Source organism: Phytophthora infestans, genomic scaffold, assembly GCF_000142945.1.
Source record: "Phytophthora infestans T30-4 supercont1.67 genomic scaffold, whole genome shotgun sequence".
Taxonomy (NCBI): Eukaryota; Oomycota; class Peronosporomycetes; order Peronosporales; family Peronosporaceae; genus Phytophthora; species Phytophthora infestans.
This window is the reverse complement of record NW_003303692.1, coordinates 483,518-510,979: the sequence shown is the minus strand read 5'-3', so window position 1 is coordinate 510,979 and position 27,462 is coordinate 483,518. Positions and strand designations below refer to the sequence as shown.

Sequence of the window (27,462 nt, the reverse complement as noted above, 5' to 3'; positions counted from 1 at the left end):
GATGCAAATTGTCAATGTCTCTTTAAAAACGGGTACAATAATAAGAATTCGCAATGCACCACCTCACGGAAGTTATTAGAAGTTACAAGTGTAGCTACTGCATCTCGTCAGCACAGAGGTTCTTAATTCCATGCATCATGTCGCCATTTAAGCGCTTTCGAGAAATTGCTACGGTATCAATACAACAAAATTTAGAAGCGCTTATGGAGTCAATTGTACTGAAATGATTACGCCGGTCGGATAAAATGAAAATATGCGTGTGATACGCCGACATCTTAATATTTGTAAAGAGATACACATATTTTCCGTGCCCCTCGGACCTAATACGTCCGATGTGGAGTTTAGATGACCAACCTAACCCTTGACGGATTGATTGGCCAAGACTGACATAATTTTTGGATATGATTGGTTATCCAAAGCAAATAAATATATGATTGGCCATTAAAACTGATAATAAACCTTAGTGAGGTCCGATAAGTGATGATATTCATCCATACCCAGTCCAGCCATAGTGTCGCAAATTTCGGATGCAATAGGTAAGGCTTCTCTATACTTGCGATTTGAATCCCAAGGTCGATTTCGAGCAGGCAGAACATTCTTCACTTCGAACGGCTTCGGTGTAGAGACGTGATTACTGGTACCGTTGTTTTCAATTGCCGACCGCACGGTAGATATCAGCCATCTCTTGTTTAGCGTGAGGGTCGGAATAACAGTTTCTTGGCCCAAGGCTTTGCGGAGGTAAAATACGTGGCGGCATGGCAGCAATCGCGTGCACATGAACAGGCAAGAGCACGTCCAGTCGCACTTTGTAACGGAGTATTCTGTGTCGACCTCATCCAGTGCATCGATATCCTTGCACGTACTCTTTATCAAGTACACACCGGGCAGCCGCTCAGAGAAGGTATACGCCGCTCGTCCGAGAGCAAAAGAATACTGCCCGTAAATAAGATCACAGGCGTGTTCGCTCACAATATTTGCCAGCCAGGTCATTTCGCCATCGTAATTTGGGTGCTGTATGTTCACGTTCTTCGTCACTTCGCCGATGAACAACTTTTCTTGTAGTGTTTGATAGTACATCATAGACACAATACAATCATCGACAGACATGAAAGAATCCACCCACGCTTTTAATTGCTTCCATGAGGCTTCCAGCCTGTTGTTTGTGTTATTTCCGAGTGTAATCGTATTTTGGCGCTTGTACGCACACCACATCTCACGGCAATTGTCCCAATTCCGGCGGAAATACGCCACAAATGGATGTTCTTCGTCGCATCGAACGGGTTCTCTCGTTGGCGTTTGGTCTGTACTCGATTTCGCATGCCCGACTGCACCAGACTCACCCCCGACTGCACCAGACTCACCCCCGACTGCACCAGACTCACCCCCGACTGACCCCGATTGACGGCCGATCTAGTTCGGTTCACTCCCAGTTGGCTCCGGCACATTAGACGCTGGGACGTAATAGCCAATTGACGCGAGGTGGACCATGTACCGCAAATGCTTCTCGTATTCTGCTTCAGTCTTTGCGTACACCAGTAAACTCATCGCACCTCCAAGTTTCTCCTTCTGGGTCTTCGAAAATCCATAGTCAGCCGAGGCAATTTCTTCACGTAGGTATTTCAGTACGTGAAATTGGCAGAGCAAAATAGTCACTCCAGAAAAAGCTTCTTTCAATACTGAGGTCTCCGTGAAATCCTTATCCACAAGAACACACTGCAGCCTTTTCCACGCTGGATTATTAACTTTGAATTCCTCCAGCGCCGTCAGTAATGTAGTGTACCGCTCGTTTTGAAGCAAAGCGTGCTGGACGAACGGCCCCTTACCAAACGTGTCATGAGCCATAAACGAAAAGACCTTGTACTTAGACCGATTCGTTCCGTGGGTGGCGTCAATCAAAAGAACTTCAAGAAACTGCTCGAGCAGAGTCCTCATATGATTCGTCTGTAGGGTGATGCAAGTCGTTACTTTCTGTATGTTCAAAACACGATAAACATAGAGTTAAGTTTTCATCTTTTCAATTCAACCCAAATTATTCACACCAGTTACCTTCTGATTTATATCGTCGAGGAAAATCCGACCAACATTACCAGGGCGGTCACCAAATTGCTTCATCCACTTCTTCAACCGCTTTTCACTAGTGCTCGGGCCATCTCGCAATTCCCGAGCCTTCAACTTACGAATAAGATTGTGGACATCCTGCGAAGTCGGGTTGCTGTCCGAGTTTTCCGTAATGTACTTCATGATACTCGACTTCTTAGCACCAGCCTGTCGAAGTACATCCACTGTCTGTAAAGCATCCTCATTCAGTACAAGACGATTTGTTGGATGTGCTCTAAACGAATGGTTCGAAAGCCGATGATTGTGTTCCAGTCGGCATCTCGTTATCCTCACAGCGAAGATCATCTTCTCAGAATCCACCACCTGAACACAGGCATTTATCAACACATAATCAATCACATAGAGAGTGGTAAGACCTCATTTGGATTTCCATCACGACCAGACAAGTCTCAATCCCGATCGAACGAACCCGACCAAGCCCGACCAAGCCCGACCGAGCCCGACCGAGCCCGATCATTCACTTTACCTGGGCATTGCATCCTTTCATCCTAGACTCCTGCCGGGGTCTCTTGCTCGTGGCCTGGGACTTAAATTTCCCGGAATAGGTGCAAACAAAGGTCTTTGCGTATTGCACCCACTCGTCAGGAAGTTTTTCCGCCTTTGACTTTGTGCGGTCGATCCGTGCGTTGCGCTCTGCCACAGTCGTATTTGTCCTCACCCTGAAAATCTACAGATAAATTCATAGTGCATGTCAGCCAAAACGTATATACACAGCTATAGAAAACACGTGCCTGGAACGTCTGTGCTTGGTATAAGGCCAAATAATCTTCAAACACCTCCCAGGAGGGAAACTCAACATTCTTAGGCGCCAAGGCGAGTACGCGGACGGAGCTACCACCTTCGCTTGTGCTGATGGTGGATTCCGGCGGATCGGAGCAGCTCACTGGCTCCAACGGAATATGTGTCGTATTAAGCTCACTCACGACGGGGGAAGGCGCCCAGACGTCAGCAGGAGGCGCATCCGAACTATTACCCTCGCTCTCATCGGACTCCCACTCAGCTGAATGAGTAAGAGGGCGCTTTTGCGCTGCGCGCGTGCGGAGATCCATGCTTGTCGCTCACGCTCTCCCCGTTAACGAATTGTGTGGCTCACGGTGGTATACGATGTATACTGTTGTACGGATGAACCAGCTCGGTAAGAGAAAGGGATGCGTAGGGGAAGGGCAATCCCAGTCGGGCAAGATACCCACTCTCTTATTTTTATGCGATTTCTGTAGTATTACAGTGCTAATTTCATGTACATGTAATAGTTATCCTCGGATCCCTAGTCTAGGGACCCCTCGTACTCGCGATCATGAGAGGCGGTAGTCAAGCACGCACTGTGCGAGTTAACAGACTTCCCGACAATCGCAAGACAAAACAGAGCTTGAGTTCTGGCTCAGTTTTTCGAAGTGAACTCACTCATCGTTGAGATGGGTTTGAGCACTGGTCACAGAAAAAAGCCGTGCGACTATTTTCAACCACTCATCTTACGTCTCATTGACTAAAATCTAAAAAACACGCGCGTCCATTGGCGAAAAAAGAGCGTGAAAACCGCCAGAAGGAAGATTTGTCTGTTTCACAAGAGCTGAACACTGCAACTTCCTTCTCCAAATTTAGCAACTTCCACTGGCAGTCAACCGCCCGTTCACATTTCCAATTCCTCTCCAACCCAAGCAAACTATAAAATTAACACAGTCAACCAATGGTGGCTGAAGACACCGTCGCCGCCCACAAGCCCTCGCTCGAAGTCACCGGCAAGGTCACTGCTGGCAAGGCGGAGGAGGAATTCCGCAACTACAAAGACTCGGACAGACACGCTCTCGTCACTCGCCACTACGCACTCATGCGCAAGAACCAGACCGTAGCCTTCCAGGAGAAGATGCAGGCCAAGTACGGCTCCTTCTCCAACACCAAGATGACTGTGTGGGAGGCTTTCGCGGCACTCAAGGGATACGTGGACTCGTCCGACCCGGACTCGTCACTGCCCAACCTCGAGCACATGCTACAGACTGCGGAGGGTATCCGTGCTGCTGGTCACCCGGACTGGTTCCAACTCGTCGGTCTGTTGCATGATATGGGGAAGATCCAGTACCTTTGGGGTCACCCTGAAGACGGACAGGAGGGCACCGCTGACGGAGACCAGTGGGCTCTGGGAGGAGACACGTGGGTTGTAGGCTGCAAGATCCCCGACTCGGTTGTCTTCCCGGAGTACAACTCCACCAACCCGGACATGAGCGACTCGCGTTACAACACTGACTCTGGCATGTACGAGCCGCACTGTGGCTTCAAGAACCTCAAGTTCGCTTGGGGCCACGACGAGTATCTGTACCAGATGCTCAAGTTCAACGAGACTACTATCCCGGAGGAAGGTCTGGCGATGATCCGCTACCACTCGTGCTACCCGTGGCACAACAAGAAGGAGTACAAGCACCTGATGAACGAAGACGACGAGGAGTTGCTGGACTGGGTGCTCGAGTTCAACAAGTTCGACCTGTACACGAAGGCAGATGTGCGTCCAGACGTCGAGAAGCTGTGGCCGTACTACCAGGCAATTATTGACAAGTACCTCCCCGGCAAACTGTGCTGGTAAAGTTGACAACACACATTGGACTCTCGTATTCTGTCAGTAAATTTGAATTTGAACAAATTTTCAGTTATGAAAGCGTGATTTTCGTTGTTGTCGATTGTCTTTCCCGTTTATCTTTTGTTACCAGTAAAGATTGCGTCTCTTTTCTTCTTGTGAAAATCTTATTCGATCTTGATTACATTGTTTTTTTATATTGACAGGGTAAAAAGCTCCCGGTGGCCTTAGCATGTCGTTGTATTTCACAATGGAGTGAGCTTGCCACGCATATCTACAATTATCTTACTTCAGTAGATCAGTTGTGCGCTGGGTTCTCGGTGTGTTCATGTAGAGTTCGTAGAGGTCCGCACGTTTACGCAGGTGCTCTTGCATGGGGCCTAGCAGACGCTTGAACGTGGCTCGGTCCAGCATAAGCACCTTGGTCTTGCGCATGGCTGTGACGGTGGCTTGACGCACGTCGTCGTGGATGAGTGCGAGTTCGCCGAAGAAGTCGCCAGCTCCAAGGCGAGCCGACACTTCCTCTTCTCCACGCGTGCACTTCACTTCGCCGTCTGCAATAATATAAAAGTCGTCGCCTCTGGATCCTTCCGTGAGAATGACGTCTCCCGCTCCCACGAACTGTACGCGCAAGGCGTCGGCCACCGTCATCTTCTCATAGCTCGACAAGGTTGAGAAGATGGGGACCTGGTCTAAGAAGTCCAGGTAAAGTGCTCGCTGTTGCATAGTTGTGGCCATCAACACCCGTTTGAACGTCACTCTGTCCAATGACCAACACTCTACAGGTGTTTTGGCACAAACAGTTGCGGCTCTTGGCGAATCGTACAGCAGCGCCAACTCGCCGAAATAATTGCGTACAGATGTGGCACTCACTTCCCCTACGACTCGATTGTTGACCAGCACGTCGCACGTTCCGCTGTCCAAGATGAAGAACCTGTCTCCAGCCACGTCGCCCTGCGTCACAACGTCCACGCCGGCATCTATCGCCTCGTATTTCATGGCGTCCACCAGTACTTGCAGCGTGTCTTCCGGGATTTTAGCAAAGAGCAGGTTGCGACGTACAGAGCGACGAATAGACTCGGCGTCGTGCGTGCTCTTGGGGTACACCGGAGGCGTCCACAGTTCGTTCGGAGGAGGCACGAAGGAGGACACTACAGAGCGACGGTGTGCGCTGGCTGAGCGGCCCAGACGCGCAGTAATGGCACTGAAATCCACGTGATCGTCACTGTCGCTGTCACTCGTGGAGGGCGCGTCCTCCTCCTCCGTCTCGTCGTCCTCGGACTCGACGTGTTTGCTCTGCGTCTTGAGACGCTTCTTCTTGGCTTCAAGCTCACTGCGCTCAGCGTCGTGTTGAGCTTTGCTCTCGGCGCAGTCCTTGGCAGGCATAATGAATGGATTAGCACGTAGAGGGTGAGCGGTAGGCGCTTGATGGGGGAAAGTCGAATGGCTGCTCAAGGTCGCGACGCTTTGCTCTTGTTCTTCCTCGGGGGATGTCGCACCGATCTTGTACTTCTGTTTCAAGGGAGACATAGTGAAACGAAGTGGTTTTGGAGAGGTCATAGAGTAAGATCGCCTGGCGTGGCGGCGGTTCGTTGACCAATCAGCAATCAGATTGAGTTAAGTTGCTCGTCTTCAAGCAGTTTCGGTGTTTCAAGGCAAAGATTGACTCGCTCGTCCGCTTTGGCGTCGTACCCACACGACCAGGTTCGAGAGTGGCGTGCGTAGCATGAAGCGACTCCAAGCGGGCGAGTCGGCGCAAATGACTGGAGCACTGACAAACCTAGAGCTCCAATCGCACGCATAATAGGCTCATATTATGAGCAATTTGTGACGCTCTATTAGCTGTCGATTTACCCTCCTTAAATTGCGACTGCCAGCAAAAAATACAATGTCTTCTTTTAATCCCGTCAGGTATGAGAAGTAGATGTTACCCATACCTGAAGTGGTGCAACGATAAAGTCTGCATAAGCACTGTATTGCTGGGGCACTTCAACCTCCACTTTCGAATCCTATAACACAGAATAACCCATTCAACAATCTCTTAAACTCGCACTTAACCGAAATCAAATCGAAGAGAACCTTTACGCCCAAGCAGCTCCTTGTTCCACGTCCCCGTGTTCGTGGTCGCCATGGGCGGTGAAAAGAGCTGCCGCCACGTGGGGCAGGCCGTACGTCTGCCTGAATTCCGTCGTGAGCTTAAAAAGCGCTCGCATCTTCTTTGTGAGGTAAAGTGCTCTGCAATCTCGTACAGTTCTTAACGTAACTGAACAACCACATTAACCGTTCTTTTAAAGGGTTGCAATCCACCTTCCACAAGTGGAATCGACGCGACAGCGCTCCAGAGTTGGGACAAGTACACAGAGGCCACAGACCTGCTCGTGTGCGTGAGTTGCGGCTTCATTGGCTGCTTCAGCGACGGCCACTTCAGTCTCCACTTACAGGCTCATCCCAAGCACTTTGTGGGACTGCAGCTGGCCTCCAAGACCTTCTGGTGCGAGCCTTGCAACATGGATATCCCCATCAACGTACGTCCTAAAGTCGAGAGCGCTCGTCAGGGTTTCTGCGACGCAGTGGAGGAGCTAGCAGCCAAGAAGAGAAGACAGCTGCGTAACCAGATACGCGCTCCACAGACGACTTTATCGCCAATCACAACGCCCAACGGCTCGACCAATAACCTGCTGGATCTAGAGACTCATTCCGACACGCCTCCGATTCCCAGAGACGCCTTAACACTGGATAACGATGTCGATGGCCACTCTAACAGCAACGGAGTGGCGCTACTGGACATGCCGTTAAGAACCAAAGCGAGAGAAGATAAAATGCGTCGCAGGATGTTAAAAACAGCCTTGAAAAGAGAACCCATGCAGGAGATCAGTGTCTCTTCGACAGATACTGAAACTTCGGGAGAATTGCCCAATACGGTGCTCGGGTTTACGAATTTAGGCAACACGTGCTACTTCAACGCGTCCATGCAAGCCTTACTGACCGCGACGCACTATTTCCCAGAGCACACGCACATCGAGGACGTGCTGGAGACGAAGAACACGCCCATCACGACGACCTTCACGTACGTGATTGTTTTAAACGCTCTGAAAATGTTTTAAACTAATGTTTTAAACACAGCATGCTCCACGAGACCGTGAAAAAGCGTGCTCGGAAAGCGCTCGCCGGCGAGTCGTCATCAGATCGTCGCGGCAGGACAAAGAGCAGTCGAGCACGCTCGGGCTCGTCGTCCGTGCTGACTGTAGCGCCGTTACTCAAGGAGATGCGTCATAAGTTTTCACAGTTTCGAGGCCATTATCAACAAGACGCGCACGAGCTGTTCACCAGCTTCTTGTGGGCTATCGACGAAGAGATGGACCCTCCTCTCCCCGCCTCTGAAGCGGCTACCGACAGTGTCACTACCAGTAGCTGCAGTACAGCCACGTCGTCGGAATTACTCGACGACGAAAACGGAACGTGGCCCGAAGAAGACGCGACGGACAGCGAACAGACCGAGGAAACTGAGGAGGAAGAAGGCAGCGAGAGTGACGTCGAACAGGAGGAAACCAAGCAGATCTTTGTCAAAACCGAGACGGGCGAGACGATCTCGATGCAGGTGCCCAAGAACGCGACTTTGAAGGACGTGCAGCATTTACTGGCCAAGAGACTGAACTTAAACGAAGAAGACATGATGCTGGACGCGTCCAAAGTGGAAACTCGCGCGACGTTGTCGTCCCGCCCGTCGGCTGTACTCCACGCGCGAGCAGAGAAGCGGAAGATGTATTCTCGGCTGAATTTCACGCGTAATCTCTTCGGCGGCGCCTTGACGACTGCCGTGACGTGTCAAGCATGTGGGAAGCGCACGGAGATCGTCGAAGACGCCTTCCATCTCAGTGTATCTGTGCCCGATGGACGACATCGAGACTTGTCAACCACGGACTGTCTGGACGACTTTGTGAGGGAGACCCAGCTGCTGGTGGAAGCCAATAATGGCTACGACTGTGAGAAATGTTCTCGTCAGCCCAAAGCGCGCAGTGTGGCCACGAGATTTATGCGTAAAAAGCGTCTGGGATCCGAGCCCGAGATGGAGGTGGTGCTGCGAGATGCGTCCATGCAGTTGTTTGTATCGGCCTTACCTCGTGTGCTAGTGGTGCATATCAAGCGTCTGGCGCGCTCCAGGAAGATCACACAGCACATTTCGTTCCGTGACAAGCTCGATATGACGCCGTATGTGAGCGAAACGTTGCGTCAAGGCGGAGGAGAGGCCAAGAACCACTCGCTTTGCTATGAACTCATCGCTGTGGTGGTGCATATGGGCAACAAACGCTCGGGACATTACGTGGCGTACGTCAGTCGGTCGCGTCGACGAGAAGCGTTGTTATTGGCTCGAGCACGCAGTCGTTTGGCCTCTGAAGAGGGCGCTACCGTGCCCGACGTGACGACGCCGAGAAGCGCAGAGCGGACGTGGTATTACGTCTCAGACACGGTCGTCAAGCGCGTGTCTTTCGAGCAAGTATTACAGTGCGAAGCGTACATGCTCTTGTATCAACGTCGACCCAAAGCTGCTAGTAAGACGCCGACGAATTCTCCTACAGCGGCGATGGAACGCTCGCCCACAGAGACGGCACTTTAGAAGCCCAGGGCTATTCAATAGACCGAAGTGAGAGTTATGTGTTGTGTATGTTTGTTACAGCAAGGTTCCAAGCGCCAAAAAAAGGTACGAAGACTAATTAGCGTTTCAATGTTTTTATTAGTCTTTGTGGAGTGATCGGACGTACAGCGATGAGCGACGTCGTGATGGAGGAGAGCATAGAAGACAGAGATATGGAGCTAGAGACTCGACGATCAGCTCTAGGCGATGCAGAGCATACGTGTGTGTGTCTGTTGGATGATCTCTTGACTGGGATCTTTGAGGAGATGCAAGTGCGTGTGCAGAATACCGCGTTGTTTACGACGACGGCGCGTCAGATGTGTGCTTTAGTGTTTCAAGGCGTCCAGATGAGTGCGTGTAAGCCATCCGACTCGCTCGATCGCAGTGGGAGACAGCAGATACTGAAGCCACAACGGCGTACTCGCAGTGCTTTAACGCCGTTGTTGTTTCTAAGAAGACTACTTTATTTTTTAGAGAAACGAGCGGACCGTGTTGGTCTGGAATTGCAACACTTCCCGTCCTCTCAAGCGGTCGCAGGTAGAACGGGAGACGTGTGGTGTATTCCGGTAGATAAGGTGTCTGTATTCTTGCAGCTACTCGTTTCTAAAGGGCTCGTGAGTGCTGTACCGAGCACAATAACGTTCGTGATGGACGTGAATCGGGAGGTATTGGACGTTAAGAACGCGCGAGTGACTTTGTCACATTTGCAACAATTAGTGCACAAAGCGGTGCTTACTGCGGAGGAAGAGCTGGACACGGGTACGGAAGGTCCTGATAAAGTTACGCTAAAGTTACCTGGTTCTGGCCCTGAAGTCGAGCTGTTGAGTAGTTATCTGGAGGAGATGCCGCCTCGAGCTGTCGAAATGGATCGACGAGCTCCTGGTCAAGTAGTCAAGAAAGCACTTTTGAACGCGAGAGAGCGTGCCATTTCGCGTAAAGTTCGTTTGCTTATGGCGCCGTCACCGCGACTAGGAAGTCGATGGAAGACTGTACGACACAAGATTATTGTCCCCACTAACGACTCGGTAGACATGGAGATTGATATCGTGAGTAACAAACCAACCACAGACACGAGCGTAGAGCACGACGAGACTCCAGATACAGCAGCGCTATCCAACATCTTCGCCCTTGGTACACCGCGACAACTTTCAGCTCAAGAACACGCACGACGGAACGATCTTCTGGCTCATTTAGAGCGAGAAGAAGCGCGTTCGAAGCGTCGAGCGACATCGGGTTTAAATAGCTCTCTTGAAAGTGACGACGCGACGTGTTCCTCACAAGCAGATCAAGACTTTCAAGCGTATTTTACAGCAAACTCAATTGTTACAACAGGGCTATCACCCACCCGACCGCAAGAAAATGCATCACGAGGTCGTGGGAGGACGAAAATTCAACGTAGTAAGTTTGAACTGGAGCGAGAGACACTGCCGTTCTCGGTTTGTGACGGTACCAACCATGTTCCAGAAGAACAAGAGCGTCTGTCAGCTGCTATTTGCTCACCTATAAAGCGACCTAGAGCGTCTGTAATGTTGCCACCAGAGACGCCAGGACGTCCGATTCAAACTGCGTCAACATTAGCACAATTACCCCAACTAGACTCTTCACGTCTAGCTATTGGGGTAAGTGCTGTTGTACATGGAGTGGAGAAACGAGGACCACCTAGAAGACCAAGCCGCAACTCACGTCTTCAACTCCACAACTACAGCGCAGCAGTCGATGGTGTTGAAGAAGCACTAAAAAATGTTGAAGAGGTAAACAGAATGCCTTTTTCTCCTGTTCGAACATCAACTAGAGAACCCAGCAAAGAAGATACGTACAGGTTACCAGCTATCCCTATCATGTCTCCGATCAGAGCCAGTCCACATCGCAAGCATGTGGGGTATAAGGCTCATAAAGGCCCCGATAACGAACGAATATCGCCGAAAGCTCATGTACGGCAACGTCCATTGAAGCAACAAGTGTGGGAAAGTACGACTCGGTCACCACCAAGAACACGGAACCAATCTGTGTCCGGCAAGGATTTCCGGAAGATACAAAGTTACGAAGAGGAGGTAAGGCATTTGATCCTGCTTTATCCTGTATTTATGGCGCTTTGTTAACCTGTATTGTGCAGCCTATGGCACCTAGACGGAACGTATTAACGAACGAGTGTGAAGATTAATGCAGTATCATACAGGATAATTAACCTGTGTTTTATCCTGAACTTCTTCCATGAGTTTTCTTCTTGGTCGGATACCTAAAGGTGCTGGAGTGGAAGGAGGTGTGGACACCATTGTACGTCCCAGAGCACTATACGCATCCATAGTTGGGTGTTCACGTAGATACTTCATGGCGTCTTCCACTCGAATCGAGTCGCTTTGTTCTCGTCCAAGAGAAATAAAAATCTTGTCGACGAAATGTCGCGCTACATCGACAGCTTCAGATGTCTGGGGGACCAGTAAACTGGCCAAAAAGAACATCTGCACTTCGTGGCGTTGGATGTAGCCATCTCCATTGATATCGTAAGCGTGGAACAAGAAGTCGATTCGACGAGAAGCATCTCCTTTCTCCAGTGCACTCAGTGCAGCGATGAATTCTGGCCAATCAAGAGCGCCAGAGTCGTCCGTATCAAGCACATCGAAGGCGCGATCGACAAAGAATTGATCTTCAGCGGAAAGTTGAGGAACTCCATGACGTAGCGTCTCTTTATCCACACCGTGCGAGTTGTTGGCCATGGAGCACAAGGCTTTAAAGCGAGCCCAATGTGCGAATAACTCTGCTCGAGAATAACCTGTAGCTGTCATAAGAGCTGCTGGATCTTGTTCCTGGAGGAAGCCATGTTGCTCCGCCACGGAAAGTTTGGGGGTAGTCGAAGACACGGTTTGACTTTTAGGTTGCGATTTCGGTTTTTGTGGCTTATGCGGGATTTTTGTTGGTGGGGAAGCGGCGAATGCAGCCATAAACTGGTTGAATGGTCCTGATTTGGTCGCTGGGATTGAGATGTTCCGGTGCAGGTGGGTGATTCGCTGAGTTTGGCGCTTTGTGGAGGAAACTTTACGGGTATCTGTATCTTTTTGAAGTTTGGCGAATTGCTGGAGATGCAGTTGTTCCGTGTGCATGTCGTAGGCAGAACTGACAGATAACCGCGAGAGATTTCGCTCGGGTAATGGCTTGGTGCGTAGTAGGGAGAACTCTCTCATACAGGATAAGTCAAGTAGTGTTCGTCTGCGTAAGGCGTCCAGGAAGGTCGAAGCGGAGGCTCCAGGTGTTGACGGTCTGAATTCCGAGTTATCGACTGCTTCGGATGGCATCGTGAAAATAAACGGGAGAGTGGCGAGACCGCGACGACGAGAAGGTTTAGAAATGGGTTCGTTCCCACTCCATGACTGGGAATTAGGAAAGATGTTGAGTTCTCTAAACGGAGCCACCATTCTCGAATCCGGCTTCCGATAGCCCCTTGAAAAATGAGGTGTCGGGAGATGGGATCGCTCGTCCATTGCCCTTCATCAACGCAGTCGGTGAAGGTTCAGCTCGTGTAGCCCTGAAGCTATCTTTACCCGCACCTATTTTGAGTTTGCCTGACATTCGAGAGATTTTTCGAACTCTGACATCGTTGCAACCATAACTTGCCTGCATTAAGGTGCTCCTCAACTGTACCCATGCCGAGCACCCATCGACTCTGCCAGTACGATGCTTCACCAAAGTTTTAGTCCACAAGAAAAGCCGAAACGTACATGTCGTAACGGAAGCCGTGCGACCTTTTACCGTTCGTGCGCTGGTCTCACGTAGCTTCATTCTCCTTCTTCCCTAGCCAGCAAAGGCGTCTCCCAAGATATCCCAGCAATTGTCTATCGGTTAAGATCAAGGAGTAAAATGCACTCGGCGCTGTTCTCGTGCTCAACTTTGGCTTTGATCACGAGTTTGGTCTCCTCAGAGCGTGCCGACTCGATGATCAAATCTCGGTCTGGATTGAGCCCCTGGGTGGACGTTGACACCCCCGAGAGTGCACTCAACGTCACGTCGTCGCGTGGAGATACGTGGACGTTGGTCATGAGCGACGAATTTAACGTTCCTGGGCGTAATTTTACGCCCGGTTCGGATCACATGTGGACGGCGTTAGAAATGCCCGACGGTGTCAATGCAGCTCTCGAATACTACAGCTTCAATATGACCGATACCGTAACGGAATCGGACGGTCGTGGTGTCTTCCGGATAAAGATTATGGAAGAGGACAACATCACCTACACGGTGTGGAACACGTACGCTAAGCCTGCGGGTTTCGAGACCCATCACATGTACTACCGAGCCGGTATGGTGCAATCCTGGAACAAATTCTGTTTCCAAGGAGGAAGGATGGAAGTGGTGGCTCAATTACCAGCAACAACCAGCTCTAGTAACCCCGATATGGGTGACATCAAAGGTCGCGTCAAGACGAACAGCTTCTATCCCACGTGGCCTGGTATTTGGCTTCTAGGAAATCTAGGACGAGCTCTATTCTCCCAATCGACCAGTCGGATGTGGCCTTGGAGTTACGACGAATGTGACGAAAAATTCGAATCCAGTCAAAGAATCAGTGCGTGTGACGGTAATCCAGGAAGTGGATTGAATGCTCATCAAGGACGAGGAGCGCCGGAAATAGATCTACTGGAAGGAGGAGGTGTAGCCATCTCCACAAGTATCCAGGTCGCTCCTGGAATGCCCGATAAATTCCGTATCATTGCTCCCACGGATGATAAAAGTCCCTTCTGCGTCTTCACGGCCGAGTGTACTACTATTGGTGCTAACTTTCCTGGGATCCCAGCCAAAGCGTACGAAGCTCGAGATTATGAAAGCTGGTATCAAGGACTACGGTACGCTCCAAATACTCTTTGTAGCCCAGTTGGCAGCTTGATGCAAGATCCCAAAACGGTGCTTGCAAATGCCGAGAAAGGCTTCACTTCTAATACGTGTAAAGGAGTCAATGCGTGTCCAGCTTCGGGTGACGGATACTCCGATTTAGGCTTGATCGACGGGAAAGGGCCTGATTACTGGGGGGTTAACAAAGAAGGCGGCTGTATGCCGGTTATTAACGGATACACGGGAGCTTTCCTATGTGACCCTGACAGTTCCAACAAAAAATGTTCCTCTCCGTTAGGTGCGGAAGAACCCAAGAGTAAAGTTATGGAACCATTCGAGTATCAGATGGACGCCCTGTCCGCTAATTGGCCAGTTCAGCTCGCAGCATATACAAGTTATGTGAAATACCAAGTCGAATGGGTCATGGGCTCACAAGGTTACATTCGCTGGATGGTCGAGGATATTGTGATTTTTGAAATTCCAGCCGAGTCGGTCGAGAATGTTCCACAAGATGCTGCCAAGTCCAACCCTAAGAAACTCATGTTGGAAGAACCCATGTACGTGATTTTCAACGTCGCTCTGTCAACTAGTTGGGGTACCACGCCACCGAATCCAGGGTCGCCATGTCGTGGAGATGGGAGCAATGCGCAACATAACGCTATTTGTGACGGTTTCCCCATGTTCATGAAGATCGACTACATTCGTATCTATCAGGATCTCTCTTCCAACTCCACGATGGCTATCGGGTGTGACCCGTCTACTCATCCGACTAAACAATGGATCGAGGATCACATTGATGAGTATGAGACGACGGAGAATAAATGGATTGAGGTTCACGGTGGAGCCAATTGCAAGACTGATAACGACTGTACGGTCAGTACTTCTCACATTTTGACGGGGAAATGTAGCAAGAAACATCGCTGTAGATGCGGATCTTCCGGTGCTTGGGGTGGTCCACGTTGCACAACTCCACTAGCTGATACAGCGAATGGAGAAGGCTTCGGACCACCAACAGTTATTACGAGCTTGGTTGGTGCATTCGTCATTGTGCTTTTGGTCTTTGTGGTGTACAAGATAATGGACCAACGCAGCAAGAAGGCGATGGTGGGAGCTGGGATTACTCAACCAGCAATTCTCTCCAAGATCGAGATGGACGACATCCCACGTTCAAATAAAAGCCAGAGCGGCTCGGAGGATAAGGTGGTGTAGGTCCTCGTAACATGAATATCTTGTCTTTGGAACTAATAACATGCCGAGATTTTATCAATACTAACTTGCAATAAAAAATAGTATACGAAGTAGTAGTATCTGAAGCATTCGAGACCCAGAACTTCTCTTTCTAGACTGCTATTCTAATTTAATATGCAAGGTGTGCTGTGTTATAATGAACTGGTATTGGCTTGTTTGGTTGTCAAAGTGAGAAAGGGGAAGCTAACAAGTGTCTACTAGAGCTTTAAAACAAGCTTTATACATAAATACTTTTAAGCATAGGTTCAGACGCACTCTTTACTATACTGTGGTACAGACGTTATCGACTAAGCGCTCACCTAGAAAGGTCGATGTGGATGCATGTAAATGTCTTCGTTTGGACACGTACGCAATCTAACAGTCGGCGTGCGTATGAATCACCTGAGCCAGCGACGCTGGCTATACGTCATTGAAGAAGTACTTTAGCTAACGTTGATTTGGAGGTGACATCTCGGTCGATGTATCCAATTAAGCTCATTCAAAAATTCTGCGTCGAAACTTTTGTATTTTCCTGCAAATTTCATATTATATATGTACAACCATCTTTCGACAAATTATCTTCATTCCTAGTGAAAGCCCGACACGTATCTCTTTCTAAGGTCTTATGGAAATGCGTTCAAATACAAAGAGCGCGCTCTGTCGAAACCCTCGCGATGTGTAGTAATGCTGGTGACGTGTCCAAAGCAGCGTTCATCCAAGATCGTTTCTAGCCTGAAATGCTCTCGTACTCAAGATTTTAAAAAGAGAGAAACATGGAGCCGTTCAGGAAGCCTGTTCACCTTAAGATAAAGTAGAGTGCAGAGGAATGCGTCACCTATTTAGCGGATGAAAAGAGCTATAACATTGTAACATTTGAATTGGCCCTCAATGTTACTCCGAGTCACCGTCGTGAAATGTACCCGTCAAGATTTTTTCTTCCTTGCCTAATTCTTGGCTGTCAGGAATTCAAAACATAAGGAAGATACTCCTGGTAACAAAGACAAAAAAACCATAGCGTACCTCGAGAGCTTCGGAATGGTGACATTGTTCTCCAGCTGGTTCTTCGACTGCGCTTTCTCTCTATCAACAGTCGGCACAAAGTCCCGATCTGGTCCGGAGAAAATGCTCTGTGTAATCGCCAGCAACATAAACCACGTTAGAAAATAACCCAACCATCGTCATACATCCCCCCAACACAGCACCTTAGCTGCCGGACTGACAATAGGAGCCTGAACGAACGGGTTCTCCGTGGCATTGTCTCCTGTCGAGCCTTGGAACGCGTTCCACGTCGGCTGATGCACAATAACTGCCGGTTTTTCTGTCACAAATCATCACAGCAGTTCACCTATGTGTACACTTTAGGTAACATGTAACATGACGTACTAGCAGCCACAGTCTGCAGTCCGTGAAGTGACTGGCGCACGTGAGCCTTCTCACTGAGCAGTTCAAGTCGTTGACGCTTTGTGTCTTGCTCTCTCTCCACCACCAGGCGACTGTCGGAGCTGTACGTGTGGCGGTTAGGCAGAGGCGGCAAGAAGCTCGGAACATGAGGCGGAAGGGTCTCTCGTCGTCCGATCTTGGTCTGCTCAATAGTATTTCCAGAGATGTCTCTCTTCCTGGCCGGGAAAGCAGGTACATCACGCGGGAATGGCCGCTTGGCAGTCTCTAAGGCCTTCACGAGGTCTTTCATCTCCACTGGAGCGGGCTCTAAGTCCTGGAACGCTTGCACGACGTCTGTTGCCTTGGGTTGGGCGCGTCCTGCCAGCTCTGCGATCTCCTTGGCAGATGCTCCTATACGCTGGATGTCTGACAAACGTCAACATGGACAGTATACTGATTTAAGTTAATTCTCCAATAATATTGCAATATATTGTGCAGCCGCACACTTGGCTAGAATCTCCGTCAGCGCGTCTGCCGCCGACTTCTGCACGGCGTCGAAGCCCACGCCGCGTGCGATGTGTGCCACACTCATAACCGACAGGTTACGTGCGAACAGGTCGCCGTTGGACAGACCCGCGCCGCCTCCCAATGCGTCGTCCGCCGCCTTTTTGCTCATGCTCACGCTGGTGCCGCCCGGGGCTGCATGTGGCGCCTTGCGGGCCTCTTTCTTGCGAGCAGAGGCTTGCGACGAAGCTGCGCGCTGCGGGGGCGACGGCGTCGGCGGCTTGGTCGCCGCCGCGGAGTCCGAGCTTTTCGTATTCGCTGGCATGGCTATTGACTTTGAAAATTGGTTATTTCGAAGAAATTGGGCTCTTTAAAAAAACAAAAAATTGTTTTTGGCAGATTTACTTAGATTTTTTAAAGTGCGCCAAGTGCTTTTTTTCGTGTAAATTGTTTTTTGGATCTCCCTACCATTTTCTCGTATTTAGATTTCTTTGTTAAGCCTAATTCAGACATGAGGATCGTCTTTTGCAAGGAAATTGATCAAGACTTTACATTGTGCTGATGACGAGAGGGGTGCCTAACGAAATTTACTAAGAATACTTTTCGGTATAATTTCTTATAACTCGGGCGTGGACACGCTGCCCCTGGCTACAAGTCAGTGCAGTGTGCCCATGGTGGTTGTGCTGCGATGGTACTTGCCTTTGTCTTGTCTCTTTCTCTCTGGAGGTCAAACTTTCACACCAACGTAAAATTCGTCATGTTGCGAGCTATATTGCTCCATATGTGAGCAGAGAACTCGCCAAGCACCAGACCCAAACTCTTTCTCTCTAAATTCAAGTTGAATCCAGCACAGCATCACTAACCAGCAACCACAAAGAGATCTCCATCGCCTCCATTATGATTAACGCATGTGTGTTGGTCATAACCGTCGTCAACAACTTCAGGAGGAACTCCGTGGGGGTACAGACACTACGATCTCGATCCGAACACTGGGCCCAGCACTTTCGGTACCCTACTGTACATGTACTATTAAATAACAGAAGGAGACCGGGATCCACACAAATTGCTTTTTTAGTAATTGTGACGTTTATTTTCTTGGTTTTCGTTACGAGTTTCATGGTAAAATACGTCTCATCCCGTACTCCATGGAGCTAGTACGCCGACCAAGGCTTAGTAGACACGCGCGAAGGGCGGGACGTGCTTGCATTCATTCTCGTCCAGCGTCTGGTCCTGCACGGAGCGGTAGCCAATGTGCGTCTTGCCTTCCTCGTCGTGGTAGGCGACCGTGTGCTTCATCCAGTTGACGTCGTCACGCTCCGTGAAATCCTCACGGGCGTGGGCACCACGAGATTCCTTACGAGCCTCAGCGCCGTGCATGGTGCAGGACGCGCAGGCCAGCAGGTTACGCAGCTCCAGCGTCTCCGTCAGGTCCGTGTTCCAGATGAGCGACCGGTCCGTCACCTTGATGTCGTTAAACTTCGGCACCACCTCGTCGATCTTGTCCTTACCGGCCTCTAGCGACTCCTGCGTACGGTACACAGCAGCGTCCACCTGCATGGTTCTCTGCATCTCGTCACGCAGCTCAGCCGTCGAGATGCTGCCGTCAGCGTAGCGCAGCTTGTCCACGTCCTCGATAGCCTTCAGGCCACCGTCCTTCGGCATCGGGCGCTTCTTCTCGCCGGGCTTCGTCAGCTCGGCAATACGTAGAGCACAAGCACGGCCGAAGACCACCAGATCCAGCAGCGAGTTGGCTCCTAGACGGTTGGCACCGTGCACCGAAGCGCAGGCAGCCTCACCGGCAGCGAACAGACCGGGCACGATCTTGTCCGGGTACAGCTTACCGGGCTCCGGCATGCCGTCCACGTCCGGCACCACCACTTCGCCCATGTGGTTGGTAGCGATACCGCCCATGTTGTAGTGCACGGTCGGTAGCACCGGGATCGGCTCCTTGGTCACATCCACGCCAGCAAAAATAGCGGCAGTCTCCGAAATACCGGGCAGACGCTCCTGCAGCAGCTCAGGCGGTAGGTGGTCCAGGTGTAGGAAGATGTGGTCCTGGTTCTTACCGACACCACGGCCCTCACGGATCTCCATGGTCATGGCACGCGACACGACGTCACGCGAGGCCAGATCCTTGGCCGTGGGGGCGTAACGCTCCATGAAGCGTTCACCCTCCGAGTTACGCAGGATACCGCCCTCACCACGCGATCCTTCGGTGATGAGACAGCCGGCACCGTAGATACCGGTAGGGTGGAACTGCACAAACTCGGGGTCCTGCAGGGGGATGCCGGCACGCAGAGCCATGCCGGTACCGTCACCCGTGCACGTGTGGGCCGACGTGCACGAGAAGTAGGCACGGCCGTAGCCACCCGTAGCCAGCACCGTGTTGTTAGTGTGGAAGCGATGGAATGTGCCGTCCTCCATGTTGAAGGCCATGACACCCACGCACTCGCCAGCGTCATTCATGATGAGATCCAGAGCGAAGTACTCGATAAAGTACGAAGTGTCGAAGGCCAGCGAGCGGCCGTACAGCGTGTGCAGCATGGCGTGACCTGTGCGGTCGGCCGCGCAGGCCCGTACGACGGGCCTGGCCGCCCTTGCCGAACTCCAGACTCTGGCCACCGAAAGGACGCTGGTAGATCTTGCCCTCCTCCGTACGGGAGAACGGCAGGCCAAAGTCCTCCAGCTCGCGCACGGCCTCAGGAGCCTGTGTATCGAGCAAAGATAGCGTTAAATACCCCGGCCACTTACATGGCCAACTCTTGACGTACCTCTCTGCACATGTAGTGGATAGCGTCCTGGTCTCCGAGCCAATCACTTCCCTTAACGGTGTCGTACATATGCCACCTCCAATCGTCCTCCGACATGTTGCCAAGAGCGGCGTTAATGCCTCCCTGGGCGGCCACCGTGTGCGAACGCGTCGGGAAAAGCTTCGAGATACATGCCGTCTTTAGGCCAGCCTCGGCACAGCCCATGGCCGCACGCAGGCCGGCACCACCGGCACCCACGACCACGGCGTCGTATTCGTGGTCAACAATCGTGTACTTGGACGTAAGCGCCGACGTCTCGACACCGGCCAGAGGCGTCGAGCTGCGTACGGCAAATCCGCGCGTGGCAGCCGGACGGGCCATTGCCTTGGCAAGCGCCTGCTTCATCTGTGAGGAGCGCAACATGCTGCAATTTGGAAGCTAAGTTCGTCCGCAAGACCACCGGAAACCTCACTGCTCGCACAAAACTGAACTGACAAAGCGGCCCACAGCCGCTAGATTGGGACACGGTGTTTTTGTAGGCCTTACTGAAAACAAGTTTGAATGTTTAAAACAGATTAGGTTTTATTCGAATCTCCCATCATTTTATGCGACCTTTTTGGTAGATACTCACAGGTAATTAGATATTAGGAAGGCCGTCTGTGTTTTCTTAGTAATCTGAATCTTCTAAACAGCATTTCGTTTATAGAGGCTCCAACGTTGAACATCGGTGATTTAGCGTACTTAGACGGGACGCCTAATAGTGGGTAAGGCATGGTCAACAATAGCAATACAAGATCCTTGAAATGTCATTCGAGCGCTGTCGAGCAACGACTTGATCAGCGTGCATCTACCAACGACGAACACCACGTAGTACAGGCGAAGGGGGGAAGCCAACGCTATCTGGTAAATTGATAAGTTTGTATTACTTAATTTGATACTATTAGTAGTGACCAGCCTGATCTGGTATAAAAATCGTCTCATGCAGTGTGACGTGACGAACTAGTATTTTGCAGCAAGTCTTCCGTCTCTATACATGTACACGTCTTTGGCCCAACACGTATGTGTTGGCACTCCAGCCTTCACGCACTTCAGCTTCCATGTTCTACACTAGTGGGCTGAGATAATTTCCGAAATGCTCATGCACTCCAAGACATTTGTGCCTATCGACGCTATGAACACTGACCGTCACTGACAACGACGTGGAATCATAATGGCGAGGATCAGAATCCAAATTCTCGACTCTCGTCTTGAATCGAGCTGCCAAAACCCAAGAAGCTATCGTGAGCATGCTGCTCCACAGACGACGTCTTGATTTTGGTCATCATACCTGGTGGAATCCGGGTTTCGTGCAAATCATTTTTCATGCACACACATCCAGTCTAAATTTGAGTGCCACGGGGCCACGTCATACGTACCTAGTCATTGATATTTGCTACGCCAGTAATCCTGCTGATACCACAACGTGGAGTGCGGTTCCTGGTCACCGCTGTCTTCATCCATGAGTGGGCCGTGTGCCGGAGACTGATACACCGGCATCCACCGCGGATTGGAACCTCCAAGTGACTCAAGTGTCGTCAGCAGTTCCTCTTGTTGTCGCTGAAAAGGTGACGGCGAGTTGCCGGTCGCGATCTTCTGGTCCATCAACGCTTCCATTGCGATTCGCTCCGTTTCCGCCTCTTCTTCCTCTTCTTTCCGCTTCATCTGGTCGTTGAGCGACTGCTTCGGGGTCCCTGGAGCTCTCCCAATAGGAGATCCAGGGATCTCGAAGCGATCGCTGGGTGAGAACGACTGTCGTCGCTCATTTGAGTCAAAAAGTTGCTGGAATTGCGCGTGCAAGACACCGAGTTGGGTGTTCAATTGGTTGACTGTAGACAAGTCACTGAAGTTTATCGGTACTGTAGCACCAGACGGTGGCATCGGGTTTGAAGGAGGTTGCGTCCATGACACACCGGACACTTGAGTAGGCATCGGGCGCTGCATCAGATACACCCGGATAGTGTGGAGCTGTTCGAGCAACACCTTATTATTGTCCTCTAGACGACCTACTTCACGTCTCAAGAAGTCGCTATCTGCAACTGCAGTCTTTAGTTTCTGTTGCGCTCTCTCGCAAGCTTCATGAGCTTGATGTTCTCGTGCAACAAGCTCGTTTCGCTCTTGTAATGCACGCATACTAAGTTCGTCACGTAGCTTCTTGGCTACAGCTCGACACTTCCTTGCCCACTCATCACTTGATCGCGTTACACAAGCTTGCGCCAGTTGAGGGAGTTGCCATTCTACCGCTTGTTGCATACGTTGCAGTTCCTCTGTCCGTCGGATTTCGTCGCGTTTGCGAGCGTCCCGTTCGTCGCTCAGTTCGCGTTCGAGCTTCTGCAGCGCGAGCTCCGCCTTCTGCTTGGCCGCACGCAGCTCCTGGATCTCAGCACTCGTCTCAACCTCTACATGACGCGCCTGTATCGCTGTGAGCTGCTCGCGTAGCTCCATCAGCTGCGCACCGCGCTTTTCCACGCGCGCAGCTTCCTTAGCACGCCACGCTTCAGCTTTAGCGAACCGTTCTTCCAATCGCGCCGCTTCGTAGTCTTTCTGCGTCACTTGGCTCTCTAGTTCACGCACACGGAAGCTCAGTTTGTCACTATCTACGCGCTTATCGTGCTGTGCACTGAGCAGTTCATCTTGCAGTGCAGCGAGCTGTTTCTCGACTGTGTGCTTAGCTGTCGTGAGCGCGTCTGTCTGTGCTTTGCGCTGCTGTTCGCGACGCACTAGCACGTCAACTTCGAGCTCCAGTTGGTTCGTTCGGTCTGTCTGTGTCGACAGCTCTTGCTTGGCGATGCGTAGCTCCTTCTCGAGCGTCGGGACGCGCTCAGCCAGACGATCAACTTCACGTTGAAGCTGGTCGCGTTGTTTCTCGAGTGGCTTCACTTGCTGAGCCTGTACACTGGCCAACTCGCCTCGTAGCTCAATGACCTCTGACTGGAGCCTCGTCTTCGCCCCAGCCTGTTCGTCTAGCTGTACATTGAGCTGCGTTTGAAGTCTCTGGATACGCGACTGAGCCTGCGCTTCAGCGTCAGCAGTGATACGTTCTCGGTCCGTGGCCAACTGCTGCTGGTGCTTCTGTTGTTCAAAGCTACTATTGATCGTTCGGGTCTCTTCCTGAGCCTTCCGAAGCTCTTCTTGAGCTCTACGAAGCTCGTCTTGAGTCCTGTTGAGTGCAACTTGTAGTGTCGTATTTTCCGCCTTCTTGGCGTCTAGATCTTGACTTATTACATCGTACTTCCTACTCATTTCCGTGCTTTCTCGTTCAAGACGATCAACTTTCGTCTGTAAAACGCGGTTCTTCTCCTCCATTTCTTGCGTTATTTTCTCCTGTTTCGTCAACGCTTCTTGCACAATGTTAAGCTGTTGACACTTTACAGCTTGTTCATCTGCTGTGATTTGCAACATTCGAAGTTCCTGTTGCACTTTATCAAATTGTAGAGACTTTGAAGCTGATTCTTGCTGAAGTATCTCTAATTGTTGACACTTTTTCGTCTGCTCGTCGAGTGTTGACTTTAGAATGCGATTTTCTAGTGCAACTTTTTCCAGTTGGTCACGAAGTGCTGCAACTTCAGTGGCATGTTGACGATTTAACGTTTCAGTTGAAGAGAGTTGCTGGTCAAGTTTCCCTTGAAGTTCAGTTTTCGTTTTCTCAAATATTTCTGAAGCTGTTTTGGATTGTTGCTCTTGTTCTGCAAGACGCTTCTGAAGACGGTCAAGTTCTGTTTGTTTACTCTCCAGAGCTTCTCTGTTCTGCTGAGCTTCTTTCTGCTGGGCTTCCATTTGTTGACTTTGCGTTTGCCCCTGTTGCTTGACAAGACAAGTGTTTTCAGCTTCCAGTTTGGCGAGTTTATCCCCCAGTTGCTTCTCTCGTGCTGATACAGCGCTGTCCTGTTGAGCTAGTTCGTCAAGGTGTTGCCTTTCCATCGTAGAAGCTGCAGTCTCCTGTTCGGAGAGCTTGGTCTTCAGCTCGTTGACTTTCATCTTGAGATAGTTGCTTTCTTTGGCTTCCTGTTGAGCGGTTTGGAGGTTTTTCGTGGTCTCGGAATGAGCAACTCGCTCCCGTTCTAATTCACTGTTGGCGTCGTCTAGTTTCGTCTCTAGCTGTTGCATCTTTGCTATTGTCGTAGGCGACGACGCAAAAGTTGTAGTTGTAGTCGATTGTTTACTAGACCACCTGGAATCCTGTTGCGTAGTATGACTACTAGACAAGGGAGCTATCGCTGCTGTCGGGGTGACTGTGGTGGGCGCAGCGCTTCCAGGTCGTTGAGATGTAAACGGTTCTAAGCGTGAAAGACTCGCGTCAGCTGCGTTCGAAGCTGCTGTCTCCTGCTTTGGGAGTGTAGTTGACAATGGTTTGATCGCAACAGGAACCACGTCGTCATCGTTATCTAAAAGCCACGAGCGATCACGACCAAAACCGAATCCTGTGGCTACCGGAGTCGACTGCGCTACTGTTGAGGTAGAATCAACCGAAGCGTTAGTACTATTACCAGTTTTCCAGGATGGAGTGGACTGTGTTGGCGTGGAAAAGAGGTCGCTGATTCTAGATTTATTTGACACTAGAGCGGAGGTGACAGGCGCCGGCGTTTCCTCGTCACTGATGTCGTCAAAGCTGTACACATCGACGTTGTTGGTTACCGCAGGGGCGTTTGAACTGCTCTTGGTATCGATAGTTTCGGTATGTGCTTCGGGAATCGTTTCGGTCGGTTGAGACGCAACTTGAGCAGCATGTTCATCTTTTCTCAATTGAATGAGCTCTCGATAGTGCGCGTCCAGCGGATGCTCCCAGATGCTTTCCTCTGTACTCGAATTAAAGTAGTAGAGCGTGCCGTCTTCAGTCTCGCCCTGTTCCCAGTCTGGAGGAAGCTCAGCCAGTAATGCCTCCTGAACAAGAGATAGCAGATAGCTTTCGGAGTCCGGGTCAACGCCAAGACTTCGTGCATGGTCTCGTAATGCCTCCTGGAACTCGGGACTGCTAGTGTCCATGACAAATAGTGAGTTGTCTTCTCACATCACGGGGGAGCTCCTGGACGAACGTTGTGGACAGCTAAAATTGGCTGCTGAGCCCTCAATCAGCGATGCGGCATCAGCAGTTTCTATGGAAGTTTACTTTGGTCGTGTTTTAGATGACTTGTTTTGAGAAGGGTACATTCAGAATTGTCACCGAATAGTTTTGCTTCTGTGTTTTGGCAAAATAAAAATAAAGCGAGTACAGTTATTATCAATTACGGATAATGCATGTAACGCTGTACTTGTGGGTATCGGTTGCTGGAATTACACGTTCTTGTGCCATTCAAATTGTAGAATTCCATTCCGGCTGCTTGACGCATCGTCTTACGCGCAAGGACATGGATCCTTCGCTGCCGATAACACACTCCTCGCCCGGAGGTCGCATCTTGGCTGAGCGACACCAGCAGCGTCGACAGAGGTAGGAGCCAACAAGGCAACGACGACGAAGCTGAGGATGAACAACGACTTGAACATGATGGAAGGGGTATGGCAGGCTTGCGGATGTAGAGACGAAATGTGAAGAGGCTCGATTGGTGCAATCGAAGATGCACGGGAACAAGAAACAAAGGCGAGGGTGGTGATAGTTTGATAAACGCTGATAAAGATAAAGGACATTGTTGATGCTACTTGAATTTATCGCGTCAACAATGATGACAATTTTATTTTCCGCATTATCAAAAGCACATCCACAGATGGTAGTCTGGGTGGGTGTCATGAGACTGCACATCTCCAAAAGTGGAGGACAGGAGCAAGGTGTGTCATCGGGACTTCAACTTCCTTATTCTATCAAGGCCGTGCACGATCGCCCAGATGAGCTCTGAAATTTGGTGCTGAGTGCTCAAATCGGATTGCAAGAGTATGCCTCGGCATTCCACCGATTGTGGGCCACAATATATGGCAATAGATGTATGTGGGAGATATATCGTACCGGTATTAATAGTTTGAGAGTGCTATCGTGAGAGTCACCAGCAACGGCGGCAGCATTATCACCAAAGTAGCGCCCTGCACGGCTCTTCGTATAGCTAGTTAGGTCATGCTCAAGCCAACCTCTGAAGCGCTTACACTCTAAGCACTAGCACGGATTCATTAAACTCCGTTCCGGATGAACTGAGAGAGGCTACATCACCCCTCCTTTTACACCCTAGCCCTGTTTGGTGCAGTGCAGGACAAACGCATTTGAACTTTTAATTTTAATTATGATTATTGTCCCGAAAGAATAAAATAGAGAATTCCTTGCCATATTTTGTATGCTTTACAGCACTGACGTGGTATCCGCTGGCATATTTCCGGCCCTCTGTCTTGCGCTACGTAGTAGAAAAATTAAACTGGTCGTTAAAAATACACAGCTGCTTTTAGCAGTACATTGCGTTACGAAGATGCGGGTTCGATTAGACCGATTGTCGTTTGAGTGGCCAAAAATACCAAATTACATCATAGAGCTCAGCTTAGGTTATTTGGTCAATAAAGAGGTGCTCGCCTAGCGTTTCTGCTGCTTTAGAATCGTCCAGAATAATTATCAATAAATCAATTGCATTATTAATTGCTGTAAGAAGAAAGAATTGTCTTAAAAGTTGCATTTTCGGGTCTGAAGTGAAAGCGACGGCGAAAATGGTGCTCATCGCATTCTTTTTCGGAACCTTGAGTCGCGGGGCTTCTTAAAAAAACCGTGAAGAGTGAAAATTCGAACAGTTTCCATCGTGAGCTCTTCCGTAACGAAGAGCTGCTCCAAGGTTGTAACCTGTGTCACTGCCATGTATAATGACGAGCATGACACAAGGACCGATATTTTTCTGAATCGTGACCCTGACATTTTTCTGATGTGAAAACGAAGGCTGGTACCAGGGGGGTTAAAACACTTGGGTATTGAAGGACCGCTAATGCCGATGCCAAGGACTCAATATCCAACCTGGTTGCTCCTGTAAGCAGTGGATAATAACGGCATTTGAGACTGCCCCCACGACAAAAGCAGTTGTGTCACTACCCCCGAGCTTAATAGCCTTTTGTAGAACTTACTACTCGCTCGGTCGAAAGCCAAAATTGCAAGAGAATCGCCGTGCGCTTCAATGAGGCTGTCGCCGGATTGGCACACTCTGGATTGTAGGAGCTCCATAATTTGGCGGCCCAGAATCGTCGGGAGCGTAATTTACCGCTAACAAGCCTCGTATAAACTAAAAGCCAGACTCGAAAGTCTACTCGTTTCAATAGTATCAGGCCTGTATCACAGTTGAGACCCCCGGATTTGCTAGCAGTCGGAACGTTGCGGATCATGGCTGCTGGCTTTACCCATTGGACGCCCCCCAAAACTGGCATAAGGGTGTCATATGCAATCTCTAAAAAATAAAATGTCGATGATTTCTGATGTATTTCAAAAGATAATGCGAGGGGAGGTGTAACGGGGTTACATGGTGTGGAACACACAGGGGTACGAA

The 27,462-nt window shown here is 50.3% G+C and overlaps 10 protein-coding genes across 10 annotated transcripts; 4 read left to right on the top strand and 6 right to left on the bottom strand.

The window, feature by feature from the left end:
* Nucleotides 1-3,772: 3,772 nt before the first annotated feature.
* On the top strand, nucleotides 3,773-4,690 carry PITG_18361 (inositol oxygenase; the record flags this gene model as incomplete). The annotated part of the gene is made up of 1 exon (XM_002997762.1): nucleotides 3,773-4,690. One exon carries the CDS (start codon nucleotides 3,803-3,805, stop codon nucleotides 4,688-4,690), a length of 888 nt encoding a protein of 295 aa, XP_002997808.1.
* Nucleotides 4,691-4,858: 168 nt separating this feature from the next.
* PITG_18360 (cAMP-dependent protein kinase regulatory subunit, putative) lies at nucleotides 4,859-6,111 on the bottom strand (the record flags this gene model as incomplete). Its single annotated transcript, XM_002997761.1, has 1 exon — nucleotides 4,859-6,111. The coding sequence occupies one exon, from the start codon at nucleotides 6,065-6,067 to the stop codon at nucleotides 4,967-4,969; it is 1,101 nt and encodes a 366-aa protein (XP_002997807.1).
* Nucleotides 6,112-6,810: 699 nt separating this feature from the next.
* Nucleotides 6,811-9,296, top strand: PITG_18359 (ubiquitin-specific protease, putative; the record flags this gene model as incomplete). The annotated part of the gene is made up of 3 exons (XM_002997760.1): nucleotides 6,811-6,906; nucleotides 7,024-7,748; nucleotides 7,805-9,296. The coding sequence occupies 3 exons, from the start codon at nucleotides 6,811-6,813 to the stop codon at nucleotides 9,294-9,296; spliced, it is 2,313 nt and encodes a 770-aa protein (XP_002997806.1).
* Nucleotides 9,297-9,661: 365 nt separating this feature from the next.
* On the top strand, nucleotides 9,662-11,051 carry PITG_18358 (uncharacterized protein; the record flags this gene model as incomplete). The annotated part of the gene is made up of 4 exons (XM_002997759.1): nucleotides 9,662-9,665; nucleotides 9,789-10,750; nucleotides 10,831-10,933; nucleotides 11,020-11,051. The coding sequence occupies 4 exons, from the start codon at nucleotides 9,662-9,664 to the stop codon at nucleotides 11,049-11,051; spliced, it is 1,101 nt and encodes a 366-aa protein (XP_002997805.1).
* Nucleotides 11,052-11,482: 431 nt separating this feature from the next.
* Nucleotides 11,483-12,097, bottom strand: PITG_18357 (uncharacterized protein; the record flags this gene model as incomplete). Its single annotated transcript, XM_002997758.1, has 1 exon — nucleotides 11,483-12,097. One exon carries the CDS (start codon nucleotides 12,095-12,097, stop codon nucleotides 11,483-11,485), a length of 615 nt encoding a protein of 204 aa, XP_002997804.1.
* A 779-nt stretch (nucleotides 12,098-12,876) lies between these two features.
* Nucleotides 12,877-15,338, top strand: PITG_18356 (beta-glucan synthesis-associated protein KRE6; the record flags this gene model as incomplete). The annotated part of the gene is made up of 3 exons (XM_002997757.1): nucleotides 12,877-14,143; nucleotides 14,399-14,997; nucleotides 15,145-15,338. The coding sequence occupies 3 exons, from the start codon at nucleotides 13,167-13,169 to the stop codon at nucleotides 15,336-15,338; spliced, it is 1,770 nt and encodes a 589-aa protein (XP_002997803.1).
* A 416-nt stretch (nucleotides 15,339-15,754) lies between these two features.
* Nucleotides 15,755-17,565, bottom strand: PITG_18355 (uncharacterized protein; the record flags this gene model as incomplete). Its single annotated transcript, XM_002997756.1, has 5 exons — nucleotides 15,755-15,776; nucleotides 16,377-16,483; nucleotides 16,559-16,674; nucleotides 16,740-17,162; nucleotides 17,241-17,565. 5 exons carry the CDS (start codon nucleotides 17,563-17,565, stop codon nucleotides 15,755-15,757), a joined length of 993 nt encoding a protein of 330 aa, XP_002997802.1.
* A 742-nt stretch (nucleotides 17,566-18,307) lies between these two features.
* Nucleotides 18,308-20,469, bottom strand: PITG_18354 (succinate dehydrogenase flavoprotein subunit, mitochondrial precursor; the record flags this gene model as incomplete). Its single annotated transcript, XM_002997755.1, has 3 exons — nucleotides 18,308-19,792; nucleotides 19,854-19,947; nucleotides 20,012-20,469. The coding sequence occupies 3 exons, from the start codon at nucleotides 20,411-20,413 to the stop codon at nucleotides 18,411-18,413; spliced, it is 1,878 nt and encodes a 625-aa protein (XP_002997801.1).
* Nucleotides 20,470-21,409: 940 nt separating this feature from the next.
* PITG_18353 (uncharacterized protein) lies at nucleotides 21,410-24,133 on the bottom strand (the record flags this gene model as incomplete). The annotated part of the gene is made up of 1 exon (XM_002997754.1): nucleotides 21,410-24,133. One exon carries the CDS (start codon nucleotides 24,131-24,133, stop codon nucleotides 21,410-21,412), a length of 2,724 nt encoding a protein of 907 aa, XP_002997800.1.
* A 295-nt stretch (nucleotides 24,134-24,428) lies between these two features.
* On the bottom strand, nucleotides 24,429-25,009 carry PITG_18352 (uncharacterized protein; the record flags this gene model as incomplete). Its single annotated transcript, XM_002997753.1, has 3 exons — nucleotides 24,429-24,466; nucleotides 24,508-24,682; nucleotides 24,743-25,009. The coding sequence occupies 3 exons, from the start codon at nucleotides 25,007-25,009 to the stop codon at nucleotides 24,429-24,431; spliced, it is 480 nt and encodes a 159-aa protein (XP_002997799.1).
* Nucleotides 25,010-27,462: the final 2,453 nt, after the last annotated feature.